This window comes from Pseudophryne corroboree, chromosome 3, assembly GCF_028390025.1.
Source record: "Pseudophryne corroboree isolate aPseCor3 chromosome 3, aPseCor3.hap2, whole genome shotgun sequence".
Lineage (NCBI taxonomy): Eukaryota > Metazoa > Chordata > Amphibia > Anura > Myobatrachidae > Pseudophryne > Pseudophryne corroboree.
This window is the reverse complement of record NC_086446.1, coordinates 536,255,762-536,280,591: the sequence shown is the minus strand read 5'-3', so window position 1 is coordinate 536,280,591 and position 24,830 is coordinate 536,255,762. Positions and strand designations below refer to the sequence as shown.

Genomic DNA, 24,830 nt, shown 5'->3' with positions numbered 1-24,830 from the left:
ACAAGGGCTATGGCTTCCATACTAACTGCGCCGCTGCATTTGCCTCATGAGGAACAGTGTGCTACTGTAGTTGAGGTACAACATTGGATTATCGATCTTTGTGCAAAACTCACAATGTATCCACGGGAAACTATAAAGTCTGTATTCTTTCATCTACTCTATGGTTCCTCAACTGCATTTTAACAAACCCCAAGCAGATACATTGTCTGTTTAGCCTAAAGATCAAAGACCTCCCTGTAGGAGGGAAGACATATCATGCGCCAGGAGTGAAGTATTTTAAAAGTTTTAATCAAAGTAAAAGTTGAGTTTCTTAAGCATTGCATGGGTATTCTGCAGATGTCTATCCCATCCTGTTGTTTTCTAGCCAGAAATACCGGTTTGATAGCTTATAAAACACCATAAGGTAGTGATGGGTAGAATTTTGCTTTCATTACTTTTTTAATATCTATGTTTAAAACTTGGGTGCATTTTATCTAAACAGGTGTAATGTTGCAATGCTAAAAGATATTGCAAATGGTATAGTGTGTCATCTACTACAGGAAACGTACCTTTTTTAAAAATATCTGTTTGATAGCTTATAAGACACGATCAAGGTAGTGATGGGTAGAGTTTTGCTTTCTCCATACTTTTTGCATATCATTAAGCAGTAAATTATACCAGTTGCTAAATATGTGTGTGTAAATTTGCTGTCAGTGTAAACATAGGTGGGCTGTTGTCAATGTGTACTGTGCGGTGAGGGCCACATGCTAGTATTGAGCTCATGTTCCTTCCTTCCTTCTTTCAGACATGGGAAACTTTGAAGATGGGGATGCCTCCATAGTCGTGTCTCATGGGAATGCAGCAGTTATCGCTGCTCCCAGTATCGCCAGTTTCCCCCAACCGCAGGTGACATGGTTCAGAGATGGCAGAAAGATCCCTCCCAGCAACCGCATGTAAGCGAATAGTTTTCTAGTAGTTTCCATTGATCAACAGAACCATAATTTTTGCCATTGGGCATGTTCCCCTCCTTATTGTGCTTTGTATCTCCCAACATATGTATTGTACTGTTACATCTGAGGTGTTCCTTATGCACCTCAATAACAAGACTAACAATGGTAATGAGGCTTTCCTCTTAAGTGCCATTCCTTTAACCACTGGTGGTAAGTATAAAGCTGCTCATACATCTTAAAATCTGATCTTAGGATCTGATCATTTTTAATCACTTTGAAGAAAATGAGATAGCCTTGGTAGGTGACAAAGGATTAAATGTGATCAGATGCAGGTGTCTGGATCGATTGATAACATGATCCAAAATAAAGAAACATTGTTATCTGATGCAATAAAAGCTAACAATGTGATGTGAGATGTAATTTGGTCTTAATTTGGTCATTTGTTTTCAGATTTGATAGCATTTGCAAATATTTCTAATCCCGTGTTTGCGGGTTCCCCCTCCCCCATATAATCCCGTATTTGCAATTCTTCCAAACGGTCTATAAAAGCAACAGCTCAGTTAAAATGTGAACAGTCTTGTGTCTACGGACAGTCTTAACGTATTTAGGCTGCAGGGTGGATTTAGAGTGTAGAGAAGTGTGCATTTAATGATAGTCCAATCAATCCTATTAAAGGTTATTTCAGCATGTCTGGACATTACTGACTGCTGAGTATGACGACAAGGTGCAAGTCCATAGTTAAGCTGTCCCACGCACAGCATAAACTCTGTCTTCTCTGTTTCATGTGTATCACTGTAATTTTCCTCTATAATTGAAATAAAATGATGAAATGAAAGGTAATCTGCTCTCAGTCTTGCACACAGTATCGCTGGCTCTGAGACACCTGTGTTGGGCTGAGTCATCCAGGAATTTAGAAGTGCTAATGAACCAGCGGCATATTCTGTCTTATCTACCTAATTGCAGAGAATTATTATCCAGATGATCTGGCAGCTGATCCCATGTGAATGAGGCTGAGCAGGGAGATATCTGTAGGGAGAGGTGCCAGAAGAGGATAGTGGAAGGGGGGTGTCAGGTCACTGAGCAGGGAAACAAGAATGTCATGTATCCACTGCTTCCAATACAATCCCATATCTTGCAGGGAAATTCTGTTTTGGAAGCTTGGGCTGAGATTAGTGCTGCTTATCAGGATGCCAGCTGTACCATTCCAGTACAGACAAAAGCCAGGACTGAGCCCTGTTCTGAGTAAGAGTCCGTAACTAGGTGAAGGAGGTAATCCTGAGTCTTTGTAATGAGATGCAGATGTCCACAAACTGCGGACAAGCAATGAAGCCACACTTACATTATATTTACAACAAGGACGACTAGAGTACCAGTAAAAAGATGTACACCGCCACTGCATACACGTAGACTGCATCACAATCATAACCAAAAGGATGACTAAACCTTATATGCGCCCTAAAGGTCATTTCTGAAGTTGGAAAAATATAGGTCTGCATGTAGGAACTGGCTGGAAAGTTTAGTCCTGGGGGAAAAACACACACTACTGGCCTGCTGGAAGCACCTTGCTAACCCCCAAAAATGTTGGGGATCATTCTGAGCTGATCGCTCGCTGGCGATTTTCACAGCGCAGCGATCAGGCTAAAAATCGGCATTTCTGCGCATGCGTATGGGCCGCAATGCACACGCGCATCGTATGGGTACAAAGCCCATTGTGGTTGTGCACAGGTTGTAGCGAAGTTTTCAGTCGCACTGACGGCCGCAAGAAGATTTACAGGAAGGGGGCGCTACTGGGTGTCAACTGACCGTTTTCAGGGAGTGTTTGCAAAAATGCAGGCGTGTCTGAAAAAACGCAGGCGTGGCTGGGCGGGTGTATGACGTCAAACCCGGACAGGAATAGGCTGAAGTGATCGCAAGCGCTGAGTAGGTTCAGAGCTACTCTGAAACTGCACAAACTGTTTTTGCAGAGCTCGGCTGCACAAGCGTTCGCACTTCTACTAAGCTAAAATACACTCCCCAGTGGACGGCGGCATAGCATTTGCACGGCTGCTAAAACTAGCTAGCGAGCGATCAACTCGGAATGACCCCTGTTGTTGTGTGTTAAACTAACATTCAAAGGGCAAAGCATTTTTGTTAGACAAACAAAACAGGTAGTTTTGCCAGAGAAAGGACTTTATTTGGCTTCACTCTAATGTTAATAGGTTGTCCGCCAGCACTGAGAATTTCCTTTTCTGTTATCATTATCATCAGATATAAAGTAGCTGCCAGAACATAGGCATTATAAATACAGTACTGTTTTATTTGTTTTATTCGTAAAACAGGAAATCACTTTTTAATGAGGGGTGGGGGCACTGATGTTCACCCATACTCTGCTGCTTCTTCCACTTGACCTGTTGCATTCAAATGTTCACCAAGATTTACTCATGGGGAAGGTTTTTTTTTAAAACAGATTGGATTGGAAGCAGTGGCACGCCACTAGAGCACTACAGTAGCACCTGTATGATTAACAAATACCAGAAGAGGCAAATACACTTTATTTATTATGCCGGGGCAGACATCGGATTTCTAGAGAGAGGTTTCCATGCCCTTTTATCAGCGTTGGCAAGACTATTTTGCAAGTGGCAAGGCTATCATTTCAGACTGTGTTAGGCAGCTCTCTAGCACTTATCTCTATTATTAACACACGCTGTGCTGCCTGTACTTAAGTTAGTTGTTTGTAGCTCTACTTTTAAAAGAAGAACAGAGTGCAGCAGTGATGTACAGTACCTCCTAACTGTACACCACTGGTAGGAGCAGTGGCGGCTCCTACCAGGGTGGAGGAAGAGGGCTGCCGCTGGCCATGCTGCCAGGTCTCCACCGCCTTTTCCCCTCCGCTGACTAGGCAGGGAGTGACTTCCTACAGGAAGCTAGCTCCCTGCTTTTCGCAGCCTGGTCTGATAGTCCGGGAGGGAGGAGACACCCCCCCAATGGGACTGCCCTGTGTGTCCGTGACTGACAGGCAGAACTTCCAATAGGAAGACATTGCCAGTCACATTGAAGCCAGTGCACTGTGCAATCTCACAAACTGCATCTGGCTTCACTTACTGTGAGCTGGGTGGCTGATTTTACCTGGGGGTTGCAGGACAGGTAAAAAACGGCGCTGCTCCTAACTGGATGGGTCAGTCAACTAAAAAACGAGGCTGCCACCCCAGATTCACCAAGGCTGCCACCCCAAAATATTGTTCTGAACCAACATTCATGTAAATGTAGACTGTCTTGCCCTTTCCTACCTGTACAGTACATGCAGCCTTGTTATCTGCAGCTGTATCTGGTGTTTTAAGTTCAGTTGCTGTTTCATACCTCTCAACCATCCCCATTTTGGTGGGACAGTCCCTCTTTTTGAGCACTGTCCCGTTGTCCCACCCACAGGCCACAGTGTCCAACTGGGGAGAAAAGGTTGGGAGGCATTCAAACAGCAAAGAGAAAAAGTGCTAATCATGCCCCCAGCATAATGAGAAAGGGGGTGTGATATACGATCATGCCCCCAACATGACATGTAACCTAGATATGGTGCGTGACCAAGACCCCTTTCCCAAATTCCTAATTGCTGATCCCAAAAGTTGGAAGACATGCTGCTTGTCTGGATTCTGTAATGTTGGGGCATTTCTTATAATAGGGTAGCCTAGCAAATAGCTAATCATTTAGGTCTCTTTCTCATTAATCAGCTCAACTTTAATTCAGTATGACCCATATTTAATATGGCCTCCCTCTCTGCAGACAGCACTACTATTACATTAATAGTATAGTATACATATTTAATAACTATATCTATTTCCCTACAAACAGCACCAGCTTTTAATTAACATTATACACGTTCAATAAATAAACCTTTTTCCATCCAAAACTGCTGCAAAGTTAAATAAGTACTAACATTGAATAAATAGCCCCCTCTCTTGAAATTCAGTCACTCATTCAATTAATAGACGCCAAACCACCCAGCGTGGAATATGTAGCCCATCACCAAACCTTACATTAGCAAGCTCCACCAAGATTCCACCACTTAGGTAGAAGAAATTATTAACACACACCTTTAAATGAATAGCCCCGTCCCCACCCTCATTGCATGAAATGATTATTACGCACCGCACTAATAAATGCAAAGCCCAATAGATGTATTGAAGTGTAGCCAAGAAGCTGCACCGCCATGGACTAAGATCAGTTTTAACTACTTTGACTACGGCTGATCTGTACTCAGCCCGAAACAACCAGAAGAGGAAAAAAACATTCGCCACCATTTTGACATGCAAGCTCCCATGTGTACAGTACTTGCAGGAGTGGGCGACGCACAAGGGCACAAAAACAGGAGCCGCTGATTGGCATTTGGCAGCATGTTTCAATTATTATTATGTTTTTGTTTTTCATACTAAAAGATGTAAAATAATGATGCTGTAGCACTAATTAGAGCACTGCCTGGAAGTGGTTGACTCATGAAATGTACTGACGGCAGCCTTCTTTCCACCTTCAGAGCATTCTATCTTCTAGCCAGATTTGTGTACTTTTGATGCCCTAAAATAAGAAGAGAAGAGATAATATCATGGCTAAGCATTGACTCTAATTGTATCTACACAGGAGATTTGTCATATCTAATGGGCCCTACACACTGGCCGATTACACTGAAAGATATGAACAATCTCGATCATTAATGAACGAGATATCATTCATATCTTTCAGTTTGTATGCACCAACGATGAACGATGCACAGCCCCGCGCTCGTTCATCATTGGTGCCGACTCGTTTATGCCTGCAAGCCAATATGGACAATATCGTCCATATTAGCATGCAGGGCCATGGGGCCCGGTGATGGGGGGAGTGAAGAAACTTTGTATCAGCCACCAGGCACCTCAGCGGCCAATCGGCAGGTGTGTAGGGCCCTTAAGGGCAATAAAGATAAATACATCAGGCTGCCAGATAAAATTCTATGAAGGCATAGTTCTCCTTCAACATGTAAAATGCTGTATGTAACATGAATCTGAGGATTTGGTAAAGGTCAGAAGCAGTTTTTGATAATTGCTTTGCTTTCTCCCAATACAGTGCTATCACCAAGGACAATGCACTGGTGATCCTGTCCAGCGTAGCTCCTGATGCCGGACGATACTATGCACAGGCTGTCAATGACAAGAATGGCGACAACAAGACCAGTCAGCCAATAACACTGACAGTAGAAAGTAAGTAGGTGTTCCAAGAGTTCTTTCTTGTACAGTAATAGCTATAAAACATATTACAGATCTTATGGAGTTTTAGGTAGGCACAACTATGAAACTTGTGCTCTCAGGAAACTGCTGTTTCTATCCCTCTCTCGCTCTTTTGGTGTTATTCAATGGATATCCTCCACTCCCATTCCTGCGATCACACCCTGGATCTAGACTTCTTCCACTGCTGCACCATCTCTCCCTTCACCAACTCCCCTTTCTCTCTCTCTCTCTCTCTCTCTCTTACCATCATTTTCTCTCCTTTAGCCTCTCTCTTCCCTGTCACCCCCACCCTCTCCTCAGTTTGCATTTACCAAATGCAATCTTGGTGTTCTTCATCCAGCCAAATTCTCATTGGACTCTTTCCTATTATCTCCCTCTCTTGCCATAACCATGATTATTATTATTATTATTATTATTTCTAAAGCAGTGTTATGCCGTTTTTTTCCTCTTTTTTAGATATAAAACAACAGTTTGATTTATATTACTAGTATTACTTAAGCTGCAATTCAGGATACTTGAGAATCTATAGTTAGAAAGGAAAACATCAAACACTTATATATGCTATTCACGTCACATATAGGATGTCACACAGGTAAACAGTTTGACTGAATAGTTTGTGCACAGTATCTTAGCGAGCATTATGGGATAACGGAGTTAGACAGGAAACAGATCGATCGCAGGGGGAGCAACTAAATGCCAAGACATCACAAATAAAGGAAAATAAAAGCCCCTTAATCCTGAATTTTGCAGACAGGCAGAAAAGCTGCTGATCCAGCGCAGGGAATAGTTTATCGCAGGCCAGGAGAAACCAGCGCAAAAAAAATGAATGGGCCTTAGCAGGACATCTCCAGTAATCTACTAGACTGATAAATCCTAAGGGGAGCAGGCCTTGGGAATTAACCTGGAGAATCTGGCATCCGCTTTCAGTTTTATTTTGTTTGTTTTTAGTTTTGTTAAGTTTCATAGTATAGTTAACTTGAGATGTGTTTTATTGTATGTGTAAAACTGTAGGTAATAGGTATTATTCTGATTTGAGAGTTACATATTGAAAAATGATCCTATTTTACCATAAACAATGCAGTGGAAAATTTTAGCATGTATGAGAAATGCTGGGAAAAGTTGTACTCAGATCCCGAGTCCCCCTCTTTGGCCTGCTTTGCCCTGCTGCAGGCAAATCTCCCAGCCAATCATGTTTTTTAATATCCTTTTAATGCCGTTCAAATGTCACTACAATATGACCGGGCAAAGGGGTTTGACCTTTAAAGCTTTTCGTGAGAAAATGAAATTTGGGGCAGAGTGTCAAAGCATTACTGCGGTCCTGCCGCCCCAAAATTCCATTACAATCTCCATATGTATGGTATCATATTTTTTATAGGTCAGTAGGTAGTGATTAATAAATGATAACTGACCCAGACGTTTGGCCTGAACTGCTATTGACAGATAAGTCGTGATAAGAACTCATAAAGCTGGGTAGGCTTTCTGGCACTTTGCAGCAGTTCTACATCTGAAGTCATATATTTGTAGAAACAGAATGTCCCTATATTTTGATGATTTGTATGTAGTAAATCTGATAAACAAGCAACTAAATATATAAAAGTACAGGTTCCTTTGACAAATACACATGTACATACTCCATTGATAGAGCCTACAGTAAGGGAGATAAAGCCGTGATTTGTGTGAGGCAGGCTTTTTTCTATGCATACCAAGATTTCTGCCTCTATGTCTAAAGAAAAACAGCTGGGAACACAGAGGTAATAATCACTAATTATAGAGGATAGAGGAGAAGATCTTAGCCTACATGTCTCTAACTTGATATATAAAGTTTCCTTAATGATGCCTTTGGGAATTGTGCCTTCAACCCTATACTAAAGATATCTGCTCAGAAACCAAAGGCACAAAAAACGTGGATTTGATTCATCTGTGGTGCTGTGTCTAAGCAAATGTTAGTAGTATAAATGCTGCAATGGTGCGTTGGGCTAGTCAGTAGGAATGAAATATAGATACAAGAGGGAGACTAAAATAATCTTTATCAAGTAAAAGGATAAATAGAAGAAACGGAGACATTATTAATATGTAGCACTGCGAATAACATAAAGAAGAAAAAGAAACAGTTACATCAATTTGCAGGGCTCTGTAGGAAAGCCTTGTAATGTTAAATACCTTTATATTTGCTGATGATAATAGTATCACTGTGCTGACATCCTTTTTATCTTACAGAGATCAACACAATATTCATATTTCCTACCATTTTCCCAATTAGGATAAAATATATGCAGGGGCGGATTGGCCATAGGACTCACCAGGAAGATTCCTGGTAGGCCGACATGTCTGTGGGGCCTGTTTTATGTGTTGCTACGTGACCCCACCCCCTACATTATAGGCAGCACAACGCACTCAGTACACTGCATTGTTCCCATTCATTCTGTTATTCCATCTCTGCAGTACAGCACCTCTGTCATCCAGTGATGCTGCCATGGTTACACGGTATGTAATACCCCTTGTGCTGCCCAGGTCAGGCCACTTCTACAGAATGTTACAGTGCCACTTTTAGTTCCCAATTCGCCCCTGGTCTCAGATACAACTGCAGCAAAAGACACAAGGAAGGATTCAATTATGTACAGTCAGGCCCTATGAGGAGGGATTCTGTCCCCCTCAACAGACTCCACCCCCTCATCAGACCACACCCCCATTAGGGCTACTTTCATAAATTTCCCGAGCTGGTTTTCCATCCCAATCCGCCCCTGAATTTATGTGTTGTATTTATGTATTGTAGTAGTCTTTTTGTTATGTGCCGAATACAAGCTCAATGTGTAGTTCTTCAGGTCATTCACCCCTTTGATGCAGGTGGAGTGACATAGAAAACATCTCTAAGTATGCAGCCATAACTGAGTTATAGTAATAATAGCCTCTAGCTTACACTGGTGGGGCTCCAGGATCCATATTCCAGTAGCTGTCAGAGGAGTCTCGGCTCTACCACCTACCATTACAGTAGCGAATGGTGGAAACACATCCTCATGGTCTCAAGGTCTGATGCAAACAAAAAGGTCCTTTGTATTACTTTGTGTTAGTATTATATCAATTCAATGTGCTTCGTCCCATTTGCATACTTCCTCAGACATATAGTTGACTGATCATCTCCACTGGGTCTTCTGTACCTGATCAAAGTTGAGTCAGACAGAATATTTTCACATTTCTTCTTATTCATGTCAATGTATAAATCATTTTGTTTGCACTTAAAATGATTCACAGTTTATATTTATCTATTTATTCATATGAATAAAATAAAAATGAATAGTGAATAAAGTAGCTATGTTTTTATTGAAACACTGAAGGGTCAAAAAAAAACCACAGTGTTTGGGTTCCTAATTGCTTAAAAATGAACCCAAGTCAAAGTATAAGTTGAAGTGTAGAGTGATGGTTTCTGCATTTTATAGACCCCATTGTCCTGTATATATTTTTACTGTGAACCCCCCCACCTCCCAACTCAAATGCTCTTTTACTGGCTTAATTCCTGTAAATGTTATTAGGACGTTAAGAGGATTTTATTATTTGTTATGTGAAAATGATTGGAAATATTATAGCTAGTTTTACCACTCCTTTTGTCCTAGTTATTAATTTTCTATGGTTCTACCTGCATAATGTAGCCCATATAGGCAATGTGATTTACAGTATAAACCTCCTCTTATGTATTGCATGTGATACTGTTATTGTATAGGTTTTTTTTTTTTTATATATATAATTTCTTTTTTGGTATTCGGTGCTGCTTGTGCTAATGGTTTCACAACCTTTAGAATGTTTGCAGTAAAAATCTACTGTGGGTTTATTTTTTTGTGTGTTTAACAAGGGTTTATATTCTACCCTACACTTTTTTTATTATTATGTTGGGCGCTCCTTTATATAGAATTGTGAGGGTTGGTGAATCTGTTAACATCTGTTTCAAAATATCATCCGTTTCTAGGTATGTGCCAATGTTCTTTGATGTTCTTTTGTATTCTGTTGTGAAGAGAACTTGTTTTTGTTCATTGGATACACTGTTATTTCTTGCAGGAAAGTCGTGTCCCTATCTTTTCTCTGTGCTTTGTTAACAAACTCTTTCTCGTAATTACGTTCATATTACTTTCTTACTAGAGGCTTACTTTCTCCCTATATGAGTGCTGTTCAGAGCAGTTCCTTTTAATTCTTTTGAATTGTTCTCTGCTGATATTTCATAGTTATTTGGGAGGGTGGTTGTTGCTTGGAAGGATAAAATAGTTTCAATCTACAGGTTTGCTGAAGTTGTTTTTTTATATGGTTCCATCTTTGATAAAAATCTACAGGTCAGGAAAGGTTACTCTTTCTTTGCTGATCTCTTCTATAAATGCAAAATAAGACTTTTTGTATTTATGTTTTTATTTATGTAGTTTAGGACCTCAGGATATATGGAGGGGATGCGGTTAAGATGCTGGCTATCGGGATTCCGGTAGAATGCCCACACCGGAATCCCAAAAGCCACCAGAATCCCAACAGCCAACATCACGTCTGAAAGTACTGCCGGCATGTTAGGGTTGGGCAGGGGGGTGGGGGAGTGGGTTAGGTTTAGGTGCCTCCTGGGTAGGGGAGGGGGTTAAGGTTAGGCTGCAGGGGGCGAGGCTAGGGTTAGGCTTTGGGCAGGGTAGTTTAGGCTGCAGGAGGGGGATTAGGGTTAGGCACCACCGGTGGGAAGTTAGGTTAAGGCACTAAGGTGGGAGGGCTAGGGTTAGGCTACGGGTCGGGGGGGGGGGAAGGTTTTGGTACCACTGGGGGGAGGCTAGGGTCAGGGGGAAATTATAGTTAGGCTGTGGGAAAGGGAGGGTTATGTGGTAGGGGACATGGGGGAACAATCTTACCTCCTCCCTGTTGGGATTTGAACTGTCGAGATGGCCGCGTCAGTATTCTGACCGCCGGTATCCCTTACGCTGGCAAATCATACTGAACCCATATGGAGTATCCATACACTATACAATTTGATTCTTATGATACAGGTTGTGTTCCAACTAGTGTCATCCTCATTAGGATGTTCAAATGGTCATGGTCAAGAACATGGTCTCCCACTGTGATTGATTGTAGGATTGTCTTTTCATATCATAAATAATTGGGTTTAAGGATTTATTTAATGCTCTCAAATAGGTAATGATCTGTTTGTTTGTTTGTTTGTTTGTTTGTTTGTTTGTTTTTTACGTATGTGTGCATGCTCTGCTAAAATTAAGTTTGTGTGCCATACTACACATACATAATACTAAAAAAGACAAGTCAGTATATTCATGAATGCTTCAGTGTTAGGGATTGACCGAGGTCCATTAAGGGAATCTGGTGGCCACTAAATGGCATGTCAGGCCCAGGATGGAGAGTGGTCAGTCTACAGAGGGGCATGGCCAGTACATAGCTTTGTTCACCATACAGCCATCTCTTTTCCCCTCAATTATACTTGTTTGTGCCTTATGAGCAAGTGTTCGCTTAGACTCAGCTGTCTAGACTGAAAGCGGAAGGAGGAGATGAGTTGTGACATATTGTAAGGGCCATGACTGCAGTTAGCACCATCTACCAGTGATTTCCTGGTACGTTGTTGTGCATCACTGTTTCTATAGAGTTCATGGAGTTTATTCTCTTACATATTAGTTCAGCCCAAAGAATGTCTGTGTCTCGCTATGCTTTTTTTGTAACTTGTAACACACAGCATGCCTGCAGTGCAGGGCCTAATTCTGAGTTGATCGCAGCATCAAATTTGTCAGCAGTTGGGCAAAACCATGTGCACTGCAGGAGGGGCAGATATAACATGTGCAGAGAGAGTTAGATTTGGGTGGGGCGTGTTCAAACTGAAATCTAAATTGCAGTGTAAAAATAAAGCAGCCAGTATTTACCCTGCACAGAAACAAAATAACCCACCCAAATCTAACTCTCTCTGCAAATGTTATATCTGCCCCCACCCCCCCACCCCCACCCCTGCAGTGGACACGATTTTGCCCAATTGCTCGCAAACTTGCTGCTGCGATCAACTCAGAATTACCCCCACAGTCTAGAAGTTGTGGCTTTTACAGCAGCTTTACTTTTATTAAATTAGTGAGCACACTTTATTACCGTGAGTTCCAGCTCCTGTTTTACTAACCAGTTAAAGAGATGAATTGAAGAGTGAGGCCGAAGTTTTGTGGTGTGGCCATATTTACAGCGGGATGGATGGTACAGTCCACACTAATCTCCTGTTCCTTGCAGTGCAGAGTCAGCAGAAAACTGAGCACTCGCCCGGGATTTACTGCAAATGAAACATGTCCGCAGTCCAGAAAGTGCTCAAGAAACAGACACGGTTGTCTCTTTTGCTGACAGAATAAAAAGCAATGTTTTAAAGAAACTCTTGTATGCAAATACATAGACATTGTTCATGCCAGCTATAAACAGGGGGGAAAGTTAAGAAAGCGTTATGTCTAAGAAAACAGAACTTTAAAATATACCAGTTTCATACACAATGTGGAGGCAGCCATTTTGTGGTTTGAACCATTAATAAGAACATAATTTCAGTTGGAACTAATGACTGCAGTTACTGAATTAAAAATGATTGCCTCTCTAGATCTACAGGCTAAATGTATGGAATCAGTCCAGGTCCTACAACTCACAGACTATTATATAAGGCCTGCAGCTTTTTCTGGTGGCCGTCGGCTATCTTACTAGCCTCGGTATACTGTATTGTGTGGTAACATTTTGTTTGTTTAACCTATGAATTTGTAACATGCAGTACAGAGATGGATGTGCTTGGTCAGTTATGCAATGCAACAACTAATTACTTTGCTGTAGAAATACAATGTCACCCTTTTTTTATTTACTGCATGTGTCACCATTATTATAAGTGCATTTGATCTTTGTCATGAGCTTCCCAATCAACTGATACTACACAAGTGAGCTGGTCTTAGACATCAGATATTTCAAAATGCCTCTAAGTCCCAAACACTGATCACATTATTACATATATATATATATATTATGTTTTCTCAGATGTTGGGGGTCCTGCAGACCCAATTGCTCCCACCATCATCATTTCACCCCAGAACACCAGTGTGGTGACGGGTACCTCTGAAGCAACTATGGAGTGTGTTGCTAATGCTAGGTAAGTTTAAAGGAACATTACTCCCATATGTATGGTATATAATTCCCTATCAGGATTTGTTTTTTTACTTAATGTCATCCTTCCACCTTTCTCCATGTATTAGTCTCCCCACCTGCTTACTGATCTCTCTTTTCAGACCACTTATTAAGTTAAACATTGCATGGAAGAAGGATGGAGTGCTCATTTCCAGCGGAGTGACTGAGTTTGGTCGCCGTCTAACAATCCTGAACCCCACTCTGAGTGATGCTGGTTATTACTCTTGTGAGGCAACCTTACGTAGTAGCAGTGTGCCTGCAGTCACCGCTGGAGCCTTCCTGACTGTACTGGGTAAGCCAGATGTCCGCTAATACTCACTGGTCAATCCACATCACTCATTATTCACCAGGCCCAGACACACATAATAAATGGCTGCTTTTATTAGTGACAGTGTTTTAATTTATTGGACAAGATTCCTGGAATTAATTTCCCTCCAATTTTTCATTTTTCGGGGCCTAATTTATAGATACAACAAGGGTCGTTAAGAAACTCAAGGAAGTGCGGCTATGCAATTCTTTTATTATGCACAAATGTGTTACCTGCCCGCCATGGCATTTCAAGGTGCTATTTCTAGGAAATTAGTTGTTGTCCTAAAATCTGGCTTTAGCTCAGTCAATATTTATTACATCAGCAGCTGTTCTGTGTTTATAGGACAGATTCATTTAGTGCATTGCCATAGTCTGCGCAGGATAACTTTGCTCATTTTTGCTCGCACCACATAGAAGTGGAAAAGGTTTTCCATCTCTGATTACCCACAATGGGCCTGATTCAGGTTGGATTGCAAATTCTGCTACAGTAAGTGATCGCATGCTGGGGGCTGCCCATTGCAGGGCACCACCCCCTCCTCTTGATGCAGCATAAATTGCAATCACTCCGCAATTTCTGCTTGATTGCAGAAATTAGGGTTGCCTCCTGCCAATGCAGCTTGGCTGCGCCTGCAGGAGGCACGCCACCATCTTTCCGATCATGCCAGCTGCGTGTGATGTCATGCAGCTGCCGCGATCACGCCAGCGCCACACCGCCCCATTTAGAAGCCACACCTCTGCAACGCACCGTCTCTGCCTAGAAAACGGAGCGTTGTCGCCCCCCCACCTGCCCCGCAAACGCTACTGCCTGATTGAAAGTCAGAGGCATTCACATTTTCTGCGCTCCCTCCCCTAAGTAAATGCGTGCAGTTGGATCGCGTTTTTGCAATCAAACCTGAATTAGGGCCTATGGCCCTCATTCCGAGTTGTTCGCTCGCTAGCCGCTTTTCGCAGCAGTGCACACGCTAAGCCGCCGCCCTCTGGGAGTGAATCTTAGCTTAGCTGAATTGCGAACAAAGTATTCTCAATATTGCGAAAAGATTTTTCTGTGCAGTTTCTGAGCAGCTCGAGACTTGCTCTGCCAGTGCGATCAGTTCAGCCCTTTTCAGTCCTGGTTTGACGTCACAAACACACCCAGCGTTCGCCCAGACACTCCCCCGTTTCTCCAGCCACTCCCGCGTTTTTCCCAGAAACGGTAGCGTTTTTTCACACACTCCCATAAAACGGTCAGTTTTCGCCCAGAAACACCCACTTCCTGTCAATCACACTACGATCAGCAGAACGAAGAAAAAACCTTGTAATGCCGTGAGTAAAATACCAAACTTCTTAGCAAATTTACTTGGCGCAGCCGCAGTGCGAACATTGCGCATGCGCAGTTAGCGGAAAATCGCACCGATGCAAAGGAAAATAACGAGCGAACAACTCGGAATGAGGGCCTATGTGCGCAGCACAAGGTTCCAATAGTAGAACCATTAAATAATTTGGTCTGCCCCCTTGGGACTGATTCTGATTTGTCTGCCACCATGGAGTCCGACATTTTGCAAATTCACTACGAAGGGCCTGATTCAGAGGTGGATGTAATGCCAGTGTTCGTGCAGTTGAGCCATTTTTTTTTAACAGCAGTTGGTGGAAGGGACAGCTTGTACCACTTACATATGTTCCACATGAGGAACAGAAGGACACCTTCGTGTAGGGTCACAAATACCAGGACCCGCTTGGCCGGGAGGGTTTTTTTGTGTTCACACGGATCCTGTTCTGCGGTATGCCGCAGAACAGGATCTGGTCAGTGACACACGGGATTTCATAGAACACAATGCGGCACAGCCGCACTGTGTGAACACATACATTGAAATGTATGTGTTCACACTGAAATCCCATCGTCCTGCCGTCTGGCCCAACTGCAACATGCTGCGCTTGGATCCATGTGCACTCCTTTCGGGCCAGGGTCCCGCTGGCCCTACACTTAGGTGGTTCTTATGTCTCCGTAAATGACATTTGTGGGGGCCAATGGATGCAGCTGGCAAATCTGACTTTGTGATTTGTTTGTTTTAACACAGATGCACAATTACTATTCTTTTGCGTAGATATTAAATAGGGGTGGTCTTCAGTTTGCCGGCTGTTGGGATCCCGGCGCACAGTATACCGGCGCCGGAATCCCGACTGCCGGCACACCGACACTTTTTCTCCATGGAGGGAGAATAGATCACCACCGTGCCCGCAGTGTGGCGAGTGCAGCGAGCCCGCAAGGGGCTCATTTGCGCTCACCCAGCTGTCGATATGCCGGCGGTCGGGATTCCGGCGCCGATATGCTGGTCGCCGGGAGCCCGGTCGCCGGCATTCCCTACTACACCCATTAAATAGTTAGTCCTCACTCCATTTATCTCATGTTACTTTCTGTTATGTAAATAGCTTTCGTTTGATCTCCTTATTGTATAACAAAGTACAGTATTTTGCCATCTTAGAAATGATTAACCAGTTACATAGATTTACAATTATTCTGCATACATGTTCATTATTTCAGTGCAGTAAGCGTTTCCATCCTGCAGGTGGCACTGAAACCTCTACCTGCCTGCATATGAGCAGATACTTTCATCTCTCCCGGCTCTTGCAGATTGATTACAAATGTTTGAGTGATGTCTCTCCTGCATCCCTCACAGCCCGTTCACTCCGTTTACATCCAGGGAATACACTGTCCTATCCAATTATCTAAGTGTGGACAGTATGCAATACAATGAATGACATATTGAGGTGTCTAGGGGTTTGTAATTGATTATAGCTCTGTAATTGAGAAACATTCCTAATTAGCAAATCCCAAACTACCTGCATAATTAGAAACATGATTATATGGAAAAAAAATAAAAATAGAAATACTATGAAGAAAAAGAAATGTTTGAATCTGTGTTTGTACATTTAAAGCAGTGGCGGATCCAGGGGGGGGGCACGCGGGCCCGTGCCCCCCCCCCCCCTGTCATGTCTGGCACTTTAAACAAACAATCACTTGTTCACATCTTGGACAGGTTAACGGAGTCCGCCGGCGAAGTTTCCGTACAAGCCGCTATTAGCGCTAAGCGGCACTGTTCGGGATCAATGAGATCTGTGATCTGGGGACGGTTAGGCTGTGATCACAGATCTCATTGATCCCGAACAGTGCCGCTTAGCACTAATAGCGGCTTGTACAGGAGCTTCGCCGGCGGACTTCGTAAACCTATCCAAGACGTGAACAAGTGATTGTACCACCAGAGCCTGGCAACTTGACCACCTTCAAGGGAGTCAAAGGTACACACCACCACACTGTTGTTTGCGGACACTTTACCCTGAGGAGCAGCGGGGGTTAATATCACAAACTGGCAGGAATATCCTGTTCACTTAGGATACCAACGGATTCTGGTTGATCTTGATATATACCAGTACTGCCCGGAGCTCAGCCTTAGACAGTGTGAGACTCCGACGTGGCTGCAGCAGCGGCCACCATCCATTTAGAGGCTGGCTGCTGGCAGAAGTAGCGGCTCCTCTCAGGATGTTCTTCTTGCGTGGTGGGGTTGCTTGAGAGGTAGCACATGGTGGTGACAGCGTTTTCACTCCTCAGCGGCATAATGTGAATTTTGGCTCATACCGTGTGCTATAATGTGAATTTCGTCTCATACTGTGTGCTATAATGTGAATTTCGGCTCAAACCGTGTGGTATAATGTGAATCTCGGCTCATTTTGTGTGCTATAATGTGAATTTCAGCTCATACCGTATGGTATAATGTGAATTAAGGCTCATACTGTGTGCTATAATGTGAATTTAGGCTCATACTGTGTGGTATAATGTGCATTTTGGCTCATAACGTGTGGTATAATGTGAATTTCGGCTCATACTGTGTGCTATATTGTGAATTTTGTCTCATACTATGTGCTATAATGTGAATTTCGGCTCATACCGTGTGCTATAATGTGAATTTAGGCTCATACCGTGTGCTATAATGTGAATTTCGGCTCATACCGTGTGCTATAATGTGAATTTCGGCTCATACCGTATGCTATAATGTTTGTTTCCCCAGTGAATCTTTCCCTTCATGCCTCTGTAAACCTCACTACAAATGTCTCACTACTCCCTCTTACTCCTACAGAGACCTTAGGTACCCACTGCCTCTCCCTGCCCCCCTCTAGTGATGAGCGAGGTTCGGTTTTACTCGGTTTTACTCGGTTTTACTCGGTTCTCAAAACGGCATCTTATTGGCTATCCAAAACACGTGACATCCGTGAGCCAATAAGATGCCGTTTTGAGAACCGAGTAAAACCGAGTAAAACCGAATCCGCTCATCACTACCCCCCTCTCCTTGTTACCCACTGCCACCTCCCCCTGGCATCACCCACTTTTTCCTCGTCACCCTTTCCCCGGTGTTACCCACTCTGCCTCTCACTGTCACCCTCTCTCTGTCACCCACTGCCTCTCCGTCTCCCACTATGTTTCCTTCATCCACTGCCTCTCCCCTGCGTCACTATAAACCCATCACCCTCTCTCTCGTGTCACCCGCTGCCTCTCCAAAGTGTCACCCTCTTCCCGTCTTACGAATACGATGTTCCCTTTGAGGCTATGACCCTTGTTGCTAGGTCATGCCCTTGTTGTGAGGCCACGCACACCTTCATGGACCGCACGCCTTCGGCATGCACAAGGTGCCCCCCCTGTCATTTTTTCCTGGATCCGCCCCTGATTTAAAGCGTTCACCCTCCCTATCCTCTTATTATTTGCCTGCAGTTTTATAGCATATTTGGCATAATGTGAGTTAAACACTGTCTCATTGTGTCTCTAGAGCCACCTCAATTTGTGAAGGAGCCGGAAAGACACTTAACAGCTGAGATGGAGAAAGTTGTTGACATTCCGTGCCAGGCAAAAGGTGAGTGTGAGCACTGGACACTGGTGCTATACACCCACTCTCCCAAGCTGCATAGAGAACTACCAGTAAGATACTACAGTATCCTCTACATTCCATATTCTGTATTATAGCTCTTATGTTCATACATATTCACTTGTCAGTAATAATCACTAGCGCTGCAATTAGGTTTGTGCTGTATATATAATTACTCAGAGAAAAGGGCACCGCAGCCCCTCAAGCATTTGGAAAAATAAATGACTGTAACATGGAAGAGGCCGAGAGATAATTTAATATGCTTTGTTATGCTAAGTACCCGGGAGACGTTACTTGGTAGACAGTGTGTGTATTTTTACTAGCCTCCGGCTTTTTATCGCTTTCTGATTTAGTCATTTTTTTATGGGCTTTTTTTTCAGTCTTATAATTACTTTTCACTCACTTGGTCAATTGTCGTTATTTAGTTTTCTTTCACATTCCCTGATTACATTTTCCTGTATCTCAGGGGTTCCCCAGCCCTCTATTTCCTGGTATAAGGATGCCGCTCTGATTGATATCAGGAGGGACACCAGGTTTCGTCTGGTGGGCACAGGAAGCCTACGGATCACTGGGCTTATGCCTGATGACACAGGGATGTTCCAGTGCTTTGCCCGTAACAGTGCGGGTGAGGTACAAACTTCAACTTACCTTGCAGTTACCAGTAAGTACACATATATAAACCGTTTTACCAGTTTTGTTCCTTGCATTTAAAGGGGGGAATTTAAATGTTTGAAAAGTCGGTTGGGTGTCTGTATTTTCCTGTCTATTAGATAGGAAAAAAACAGACTCCCAACTGACTTTTCAAACATTTGAATCTCCCCCAAAGAGTCAATCAATACAATAATACAATATTAACATATTGTAGAAATCGCACAATAATTTGGACTAATATTATTAACTCATTCCCACTTTTTAAAAGGTTTGAGATGTCTTCATCTCTTGCATCCTCTATAAATGTGGCTTTGTTCCATTATAATTATTTAAATATGCAAAACTGTTACTTAAAATAAATGAATGTTTAGGTTGTATCACAACGTTAATAATATAACTTTTGGGTAACCTGAGCTATGTTTATATCACAGGCATTGCCCCCAACATAACAAAGGGTCCGCTAGACAGCACAGTTATAGATGGTACTACTGTGGTGCTGCAGTGTGAAACCTCTGGAGCTCCCCGGCCTGCAATCACATGGCAGAAAGGTAAGAGTTCCAAAGACTTAGTATAGCTTGCACTCACCTACTTAAATACTTGCTATTTATACAGGCACCGACCACAGTAAAAATCCAATACTGTAGTTTCTCTTTCGTTTTACCGCTATATTTTATGAATGAGTGGGGCAGTATACAGATCTATGTGAAATGATTAGATAGGTTCTAATTATTAGTTCTTCTAGTTATTTAGCTCCAGCAACAGACGGCATAAACAACACTGCTCAGTATACAACATAGTATGCCGCCTCCAAATCACCCTGCTCAGTATACTGTGTAGTGTGCAGCCTGCCAGTCACATTGCTCAGCATACTATGTAGCGTGCAGTCTCACAGTCACATTGCTCAGCATACTACTGTATGTAAGTGTGCTGTCTCCCAGTCACATTGCTCAGCATACTATGTAGTGTGCAGTCTCTCAGTCACATTACTCAGAATACTGTGTAGTGTGCAGTCTTCCAGTCACATTGCCCAGCACAGGGCTGTTTCTAGCCAATTTGGCTCCCAGTGCGAGATTTAAAAATGCGCCCCCCCATGACATAAAAAAATGTGCCCCCCCCCCACACCTAGATTAAAAAAAAAACTTGCGCGCGCCCCTGACAAGGGGGCGTGGCCTCATCTAAATGGGTGTGGCCTCATTTAAATGGGCATGGCCTCGTCTGAAAAGACTACCTCACAATCCAGTTTTTGACCCTGCTCCAACAGATCACGACCACCACAGGAAAAAAAAATTCTACCATATTAAGCCCCACACAGTAATGCCCCCTGCACCATATTATGCCACACACCGCAATGCCCTTAATACATTAAATCCCCACACTACGGCAGGCAAGAGTCCCCATTTCACACATTGAGAGAGAGAGAGAGAATACTTACAGAGGCGATTACCGCTCTTCGGCCCACCTCACCAGTCGCTCCTCGCGCCGGCCTTTCCCTCTTCCTAACTTGGATCCCCCTCTGTACTCCGCTCGGGGGGGGGGGTTCCCGGAGTGATGGGGTTGCGTCGTGACGTAACGACGCATCCGCGTCATTCCGTGAAACTCCACCCCCCGAGCGGGTTACTCGGGGAGAAATAGGAGGGGGAAGCAGGGAGCCACAGTTAGTGCCGCGGCGGGCGCCCAGTGCGGTTGCACTGCTCACCTGCCCCAAGAAACGGCCCTGCCAGCATACTATGAAGTGTGCAGTCTCCCAGTCACATTGCTCAGCATACGATGTAGTGTGTAGACTCCCAGTCATGGTGCTCAGTACAGTATACTACTATGTAGTGTGCAGACTCCGAGTCAAGGTGCTCAGTATATTACTATGTAGTGTGCAGACTCCCAGTCAAGGTGCTTAGTATACTGTGTAGTGTGCAGACTCCCAGTCACACTGCTCAGTATACTATGTGGTGTGCAGTCTCCCAGTCACATTGCCCAGCATACTATGTGGTGTGCAGTCTTCCAGTCACATTGCTCAGCATACGATGTAGTATGCAGACTCCCAGTCAAGGTGCTTACTTAGCATACCGTGTAGTGTGCAGACTCCCAGTCATGGTGCTCAGTATACTACTATGTAGTGTGCAGACTCCCGGTCAAGGTGCTTAGTATACTGTGTAGTGTGCAGACTCCCAGTCACACTGCTCAGTATACTATGTGGTGTGCAGCCTCCCAGTCACATTGCTCAGCATACTATGTGGTGTGCAGTCTCCCAGTCACATTGCCCAGCATACTATGTGGTGTGCAGTCTTCCAATCACATTGCTCAGCATACGATGTAGTATGCAGACTCACAGTCAAGGTGCTTACTTAGCATACTGTGTAGTGTGCAGACTCCCAGTCATGGTGCTCAGTATACTACTATGTAGTGTGCAGACTCCCAGTCAAGGTGCTTAGTATACTATGTAGTGTGCAGACTCCCAGTCACACTGCTCAGTATACTATGTGGTGTGCAACCTCCCAGTCACACTGCTCAGTATACTATGCATTGTGCACCTCACGCTGATCAGTATACAATAATATGTGCCTCCTCCAAGACCTACTGCTCAGTGTACAATGATATGCAGACCTTCTCAGACGTAGTCTGTGTGTGCTAGTTAAATGTAGAGCATCTAATTTCTAGCCTGTGTAGGAATGATAAGCCGATCCTCAGTTCCCCAGCCTGTGTATAAATCATATGCCGCGCTTTTCATCTCAAGACAGCTGAGCCATCCAAACTACAGCTACAACCCTCTATTCCTTGGTTAATAAAGCAGAGCTGCGTTGTGACATATGGCAAAGCTATCTTCCTCTATGCACAGTTGCTGTATAGCCCTGGAGAAGATAAACACCCTGTGTCAATGTCCTTGCCACCTCTAAACATGACTAACTCCTGTAACAATCCAGATCTGCCCTCCATTTACGCCTGAGAGTGAACAACAAAGCTGTTGCTGTAAAGATTAATGCTCTAAGAGCAAGGGATGGGAAGGGTTAAACTATTTTATATATCTATATGGTTTACGACCTACTGGTGTTTCTTTAATGGAAGCCATGGCAACTAGAACATCTTTATATCTTCCAGTTTAATAGAAAATGTTAACCCTTTGGGGATTGCATTAAAGGCCAAATAGAGATTGAGCTGTTTCAGCGGTTGGCTTTAGACGTGTTCCCAGCCTAGGATGCCTCCTGCGCTGAGATGATACAACAAAATGTCTTTGCTGAGGAACCATGGGTTTAGAGAAAGGGATTGGAGAGAAAATAATGGCAAAGTCTAATAGGCCTTGATAGGTGCACTCCTTTACATTAAGACTGGTGAGTCCACAGCAGATATAGGGGGTACAAATAAACATTTTAAAATGATAAATATGTAAACATATAATGGAGCTGAGGATGTCTTCAAGAGTATCAAGTAGGAATGAGAAGCACTTTGTATAAAATATGCCTTTGTGCTCATTCCTCTTTATCCCTAGGTGATAGGGTCTTGGCCAGTGGATCAATTCAGCTGCCCCGCTTTACCCTCCTAGAATCCGGAAGTCTGCTTATCAGTCCAGCCCATATATCAGACGTGGGCACATATACCTGCACTGCCACCAATTCTCGTGGTGCTGATGATGCCTCTGCTGACGTTATTGTGTGGGGTAAGAGAAATGCTTTCCATTCATCCTAGAGTTGATAAAGAAATGTACTTCCGTGACAATTTGCCAGCTTCTTTAATATCTACATACAGTGTTTAACTGCTAGAACCTGCCTCAGTAGATGTAGTTTATTATTGTCATTTGGAATAAAAGGTTTTCCGTGCAGCTTGATACTGCTGTTCTTATGTTCTCAAGCTGTCGAGATAATTCAATTGTGCATGGAGGTCACGCTACTTAATGTTGAAAATAACAACCGGCTACACAATTGCTGGATATCTTTTAGTGCTGAGAATTAGAACTTCTGCTAGATACAAGCATCCTGGCAGAGGGAAGAGCCCTAGCTCTCCAAAAGTAGCTGGTGCAACTGTTAAATTGTTAGAACATTAGTTAAGCTGTTTAACAAGAGCTGAGATTTCTCTGCCCGCTCTGGCAAACCAACATGTAAAGGAAATTGTGATTCCTCCCCGATGAGGAAAAGATAGCGGTATATTTGTGGTGTTGATTTAACAGCATAAAAAGAGTACTAATCATAGTTAATTGCACTTATTTCTTATTGCCATTGCTTATTTCCTATGCAATACAAAGTCACCTTAAAGATAATTATTGCAATATGCTGCCAAAAGAAATTTTATTTTCCATAATAATACAATATGTGTATGACTAAATATTCTCTGTAAAGCACTGCAAATTATGTGTGCACTATATAAGTAACTGTTAATAAATATTACATTCACTAATAATAAAAAAAAAAATACAAATGCAGCCTATACATTGCATAAATAGGATTTTTTTTAACAATTCAGCTTATGCACAAATGTTTATGGTCGTTTGCATGAGTCGAGTAGGACTTCATTTCAGTTGCTGCCTCAGGCAACCGGTTGACTGTCTGCTCCCCTGCTGAAAGCATGACTGTTAAGGGTCGCTGAAGACCAGATGTGAAAACTCAGGTAGATATTTCATTTTTCTGCCTATACTAATGAAGCCGGAAGGATCAACTGAGATACGAGGAAGCGTTTCTTGGACTGCTATAGAGGTTGATTCTAGTAGCTTGAATCTTTTTGTCTTCTCTTTGCCTCTCTCAATAACAATGCTTCATCTGATCTCTACACCCTGTCTATGATGACAGAAGGGAAATGAGCTTGTCCTGTGACTTTATCTTCTGTGTAACATCAGAGACCGAGGGGAATTAGAGGCCCATCAAGCCTGTCTTCTATGTACCCTTTGGAAAGACCTCGTTGAGATGTTATACGATGGTTTGTCTGTTTTAGATATTAACTTCACGTTGGCAAAAACGTTAAGAGCACAAAGACATTACATTTCTATTCTATGCCACAGACAAAATACATTTACAGAGAATAAAAAAAATGCAGAGCCATAAAGCAAATGCCACTTACTGATGTTACAAGCTTGTACTGAGAAGCAAAGAGACTTGTAGACTTGTGACCAAACACTTCAGTCTGTTGGGAAGGGGGGCATCTTTCCATCATGTCATTTCTTACCTGGGATAAAAATGATATTTTGTGTTATAGTAAAAGATGTGAAATAAGAAGGAAGAAGTGGAGATTGCTCACTTATAGGACCACTCTTGAACTCAATTACTTGGGTTGTACATATGTTCTGGAGTCACGATGATTGGACTTTAGTGCATTCTTTCAATGTACATACTGTATATGCACATACAGTATATTGGTGCAATTCTACCAATGTAAAAATGAACATCCAGTCTGTACATGTGGCCTTTCAGCGTCTTCTGTATGATTAGTTGTTTAGTAAATGCAAGTACAGTATATAGATAAAAACTGATCCTTAGGTAGAATACATTTTGCACTAATCCTCTATTGAAAAATGAAATTAATTAAAAAAAAGTTCTATTAAGAGAGTTTATGTCTCTAGGATTTAATCCCGCTGCAAATAAAAAATAAGGAAAACTTGCGTTGTAAGCTAGATAGGACCTGTGCCAGGAAAATTCAGTATTTTGTGCTGCATAAAAAGTCCTGTACATGAATAAAGATAATACTAATAAATGATCATAAAC

General features: G+C 42.9%; 1 protein-coding gene across 4 annotated transcripts in view; it reads left to right on the top strand.

Moving 5' to 3' along the window:
• The window catches only part of SDK2 (sidekick cell adhesion molecule 2), a 1,024,610-nt gene that overhangs the window by 773,724 nt on the left and 226,056 nt on the right, over positions 1 to 24,830 (top strand). For all 4 annotated transcript variants that reach the window (XM_063961173.1, XM_063961172.1, XM_063961171.1 and 1 more), the window contains exons 4-11: positions 785 to 932; positions 5,997 to 6,130; positions 13,157 to 13,268; positions 13,405 to 13,595; positions 18,406 to 18,489; positions 18,968 to 19,162; positions 19,584 to 19,700; positions 22,631 to 22,798. In XM_063961173.1, the coding sequence (XP_063817243.1) occupies positions 785 to 932; positions 5,997 to 6,130; positions 13,157 to 13,268; positions 13,405 to 13,595; positions 18,406 to 18,489; positions 18,968 to 19,162; positions 19,584 to 19,700; positions 22,631 to 22,798 (1,149 nt within the window). The remainder of the gene's footprint in view (positions 1 to 784; positions 933 to 5,996; positions 6,131 to 13,156; positions 13,269 to 13,404; positions 13,596 to 18,405; positions 18,490 to 18,967; positions 19,163 to 19,583; positions 19,701 to 22,630; positions 22,799 to 24,830) is intronic.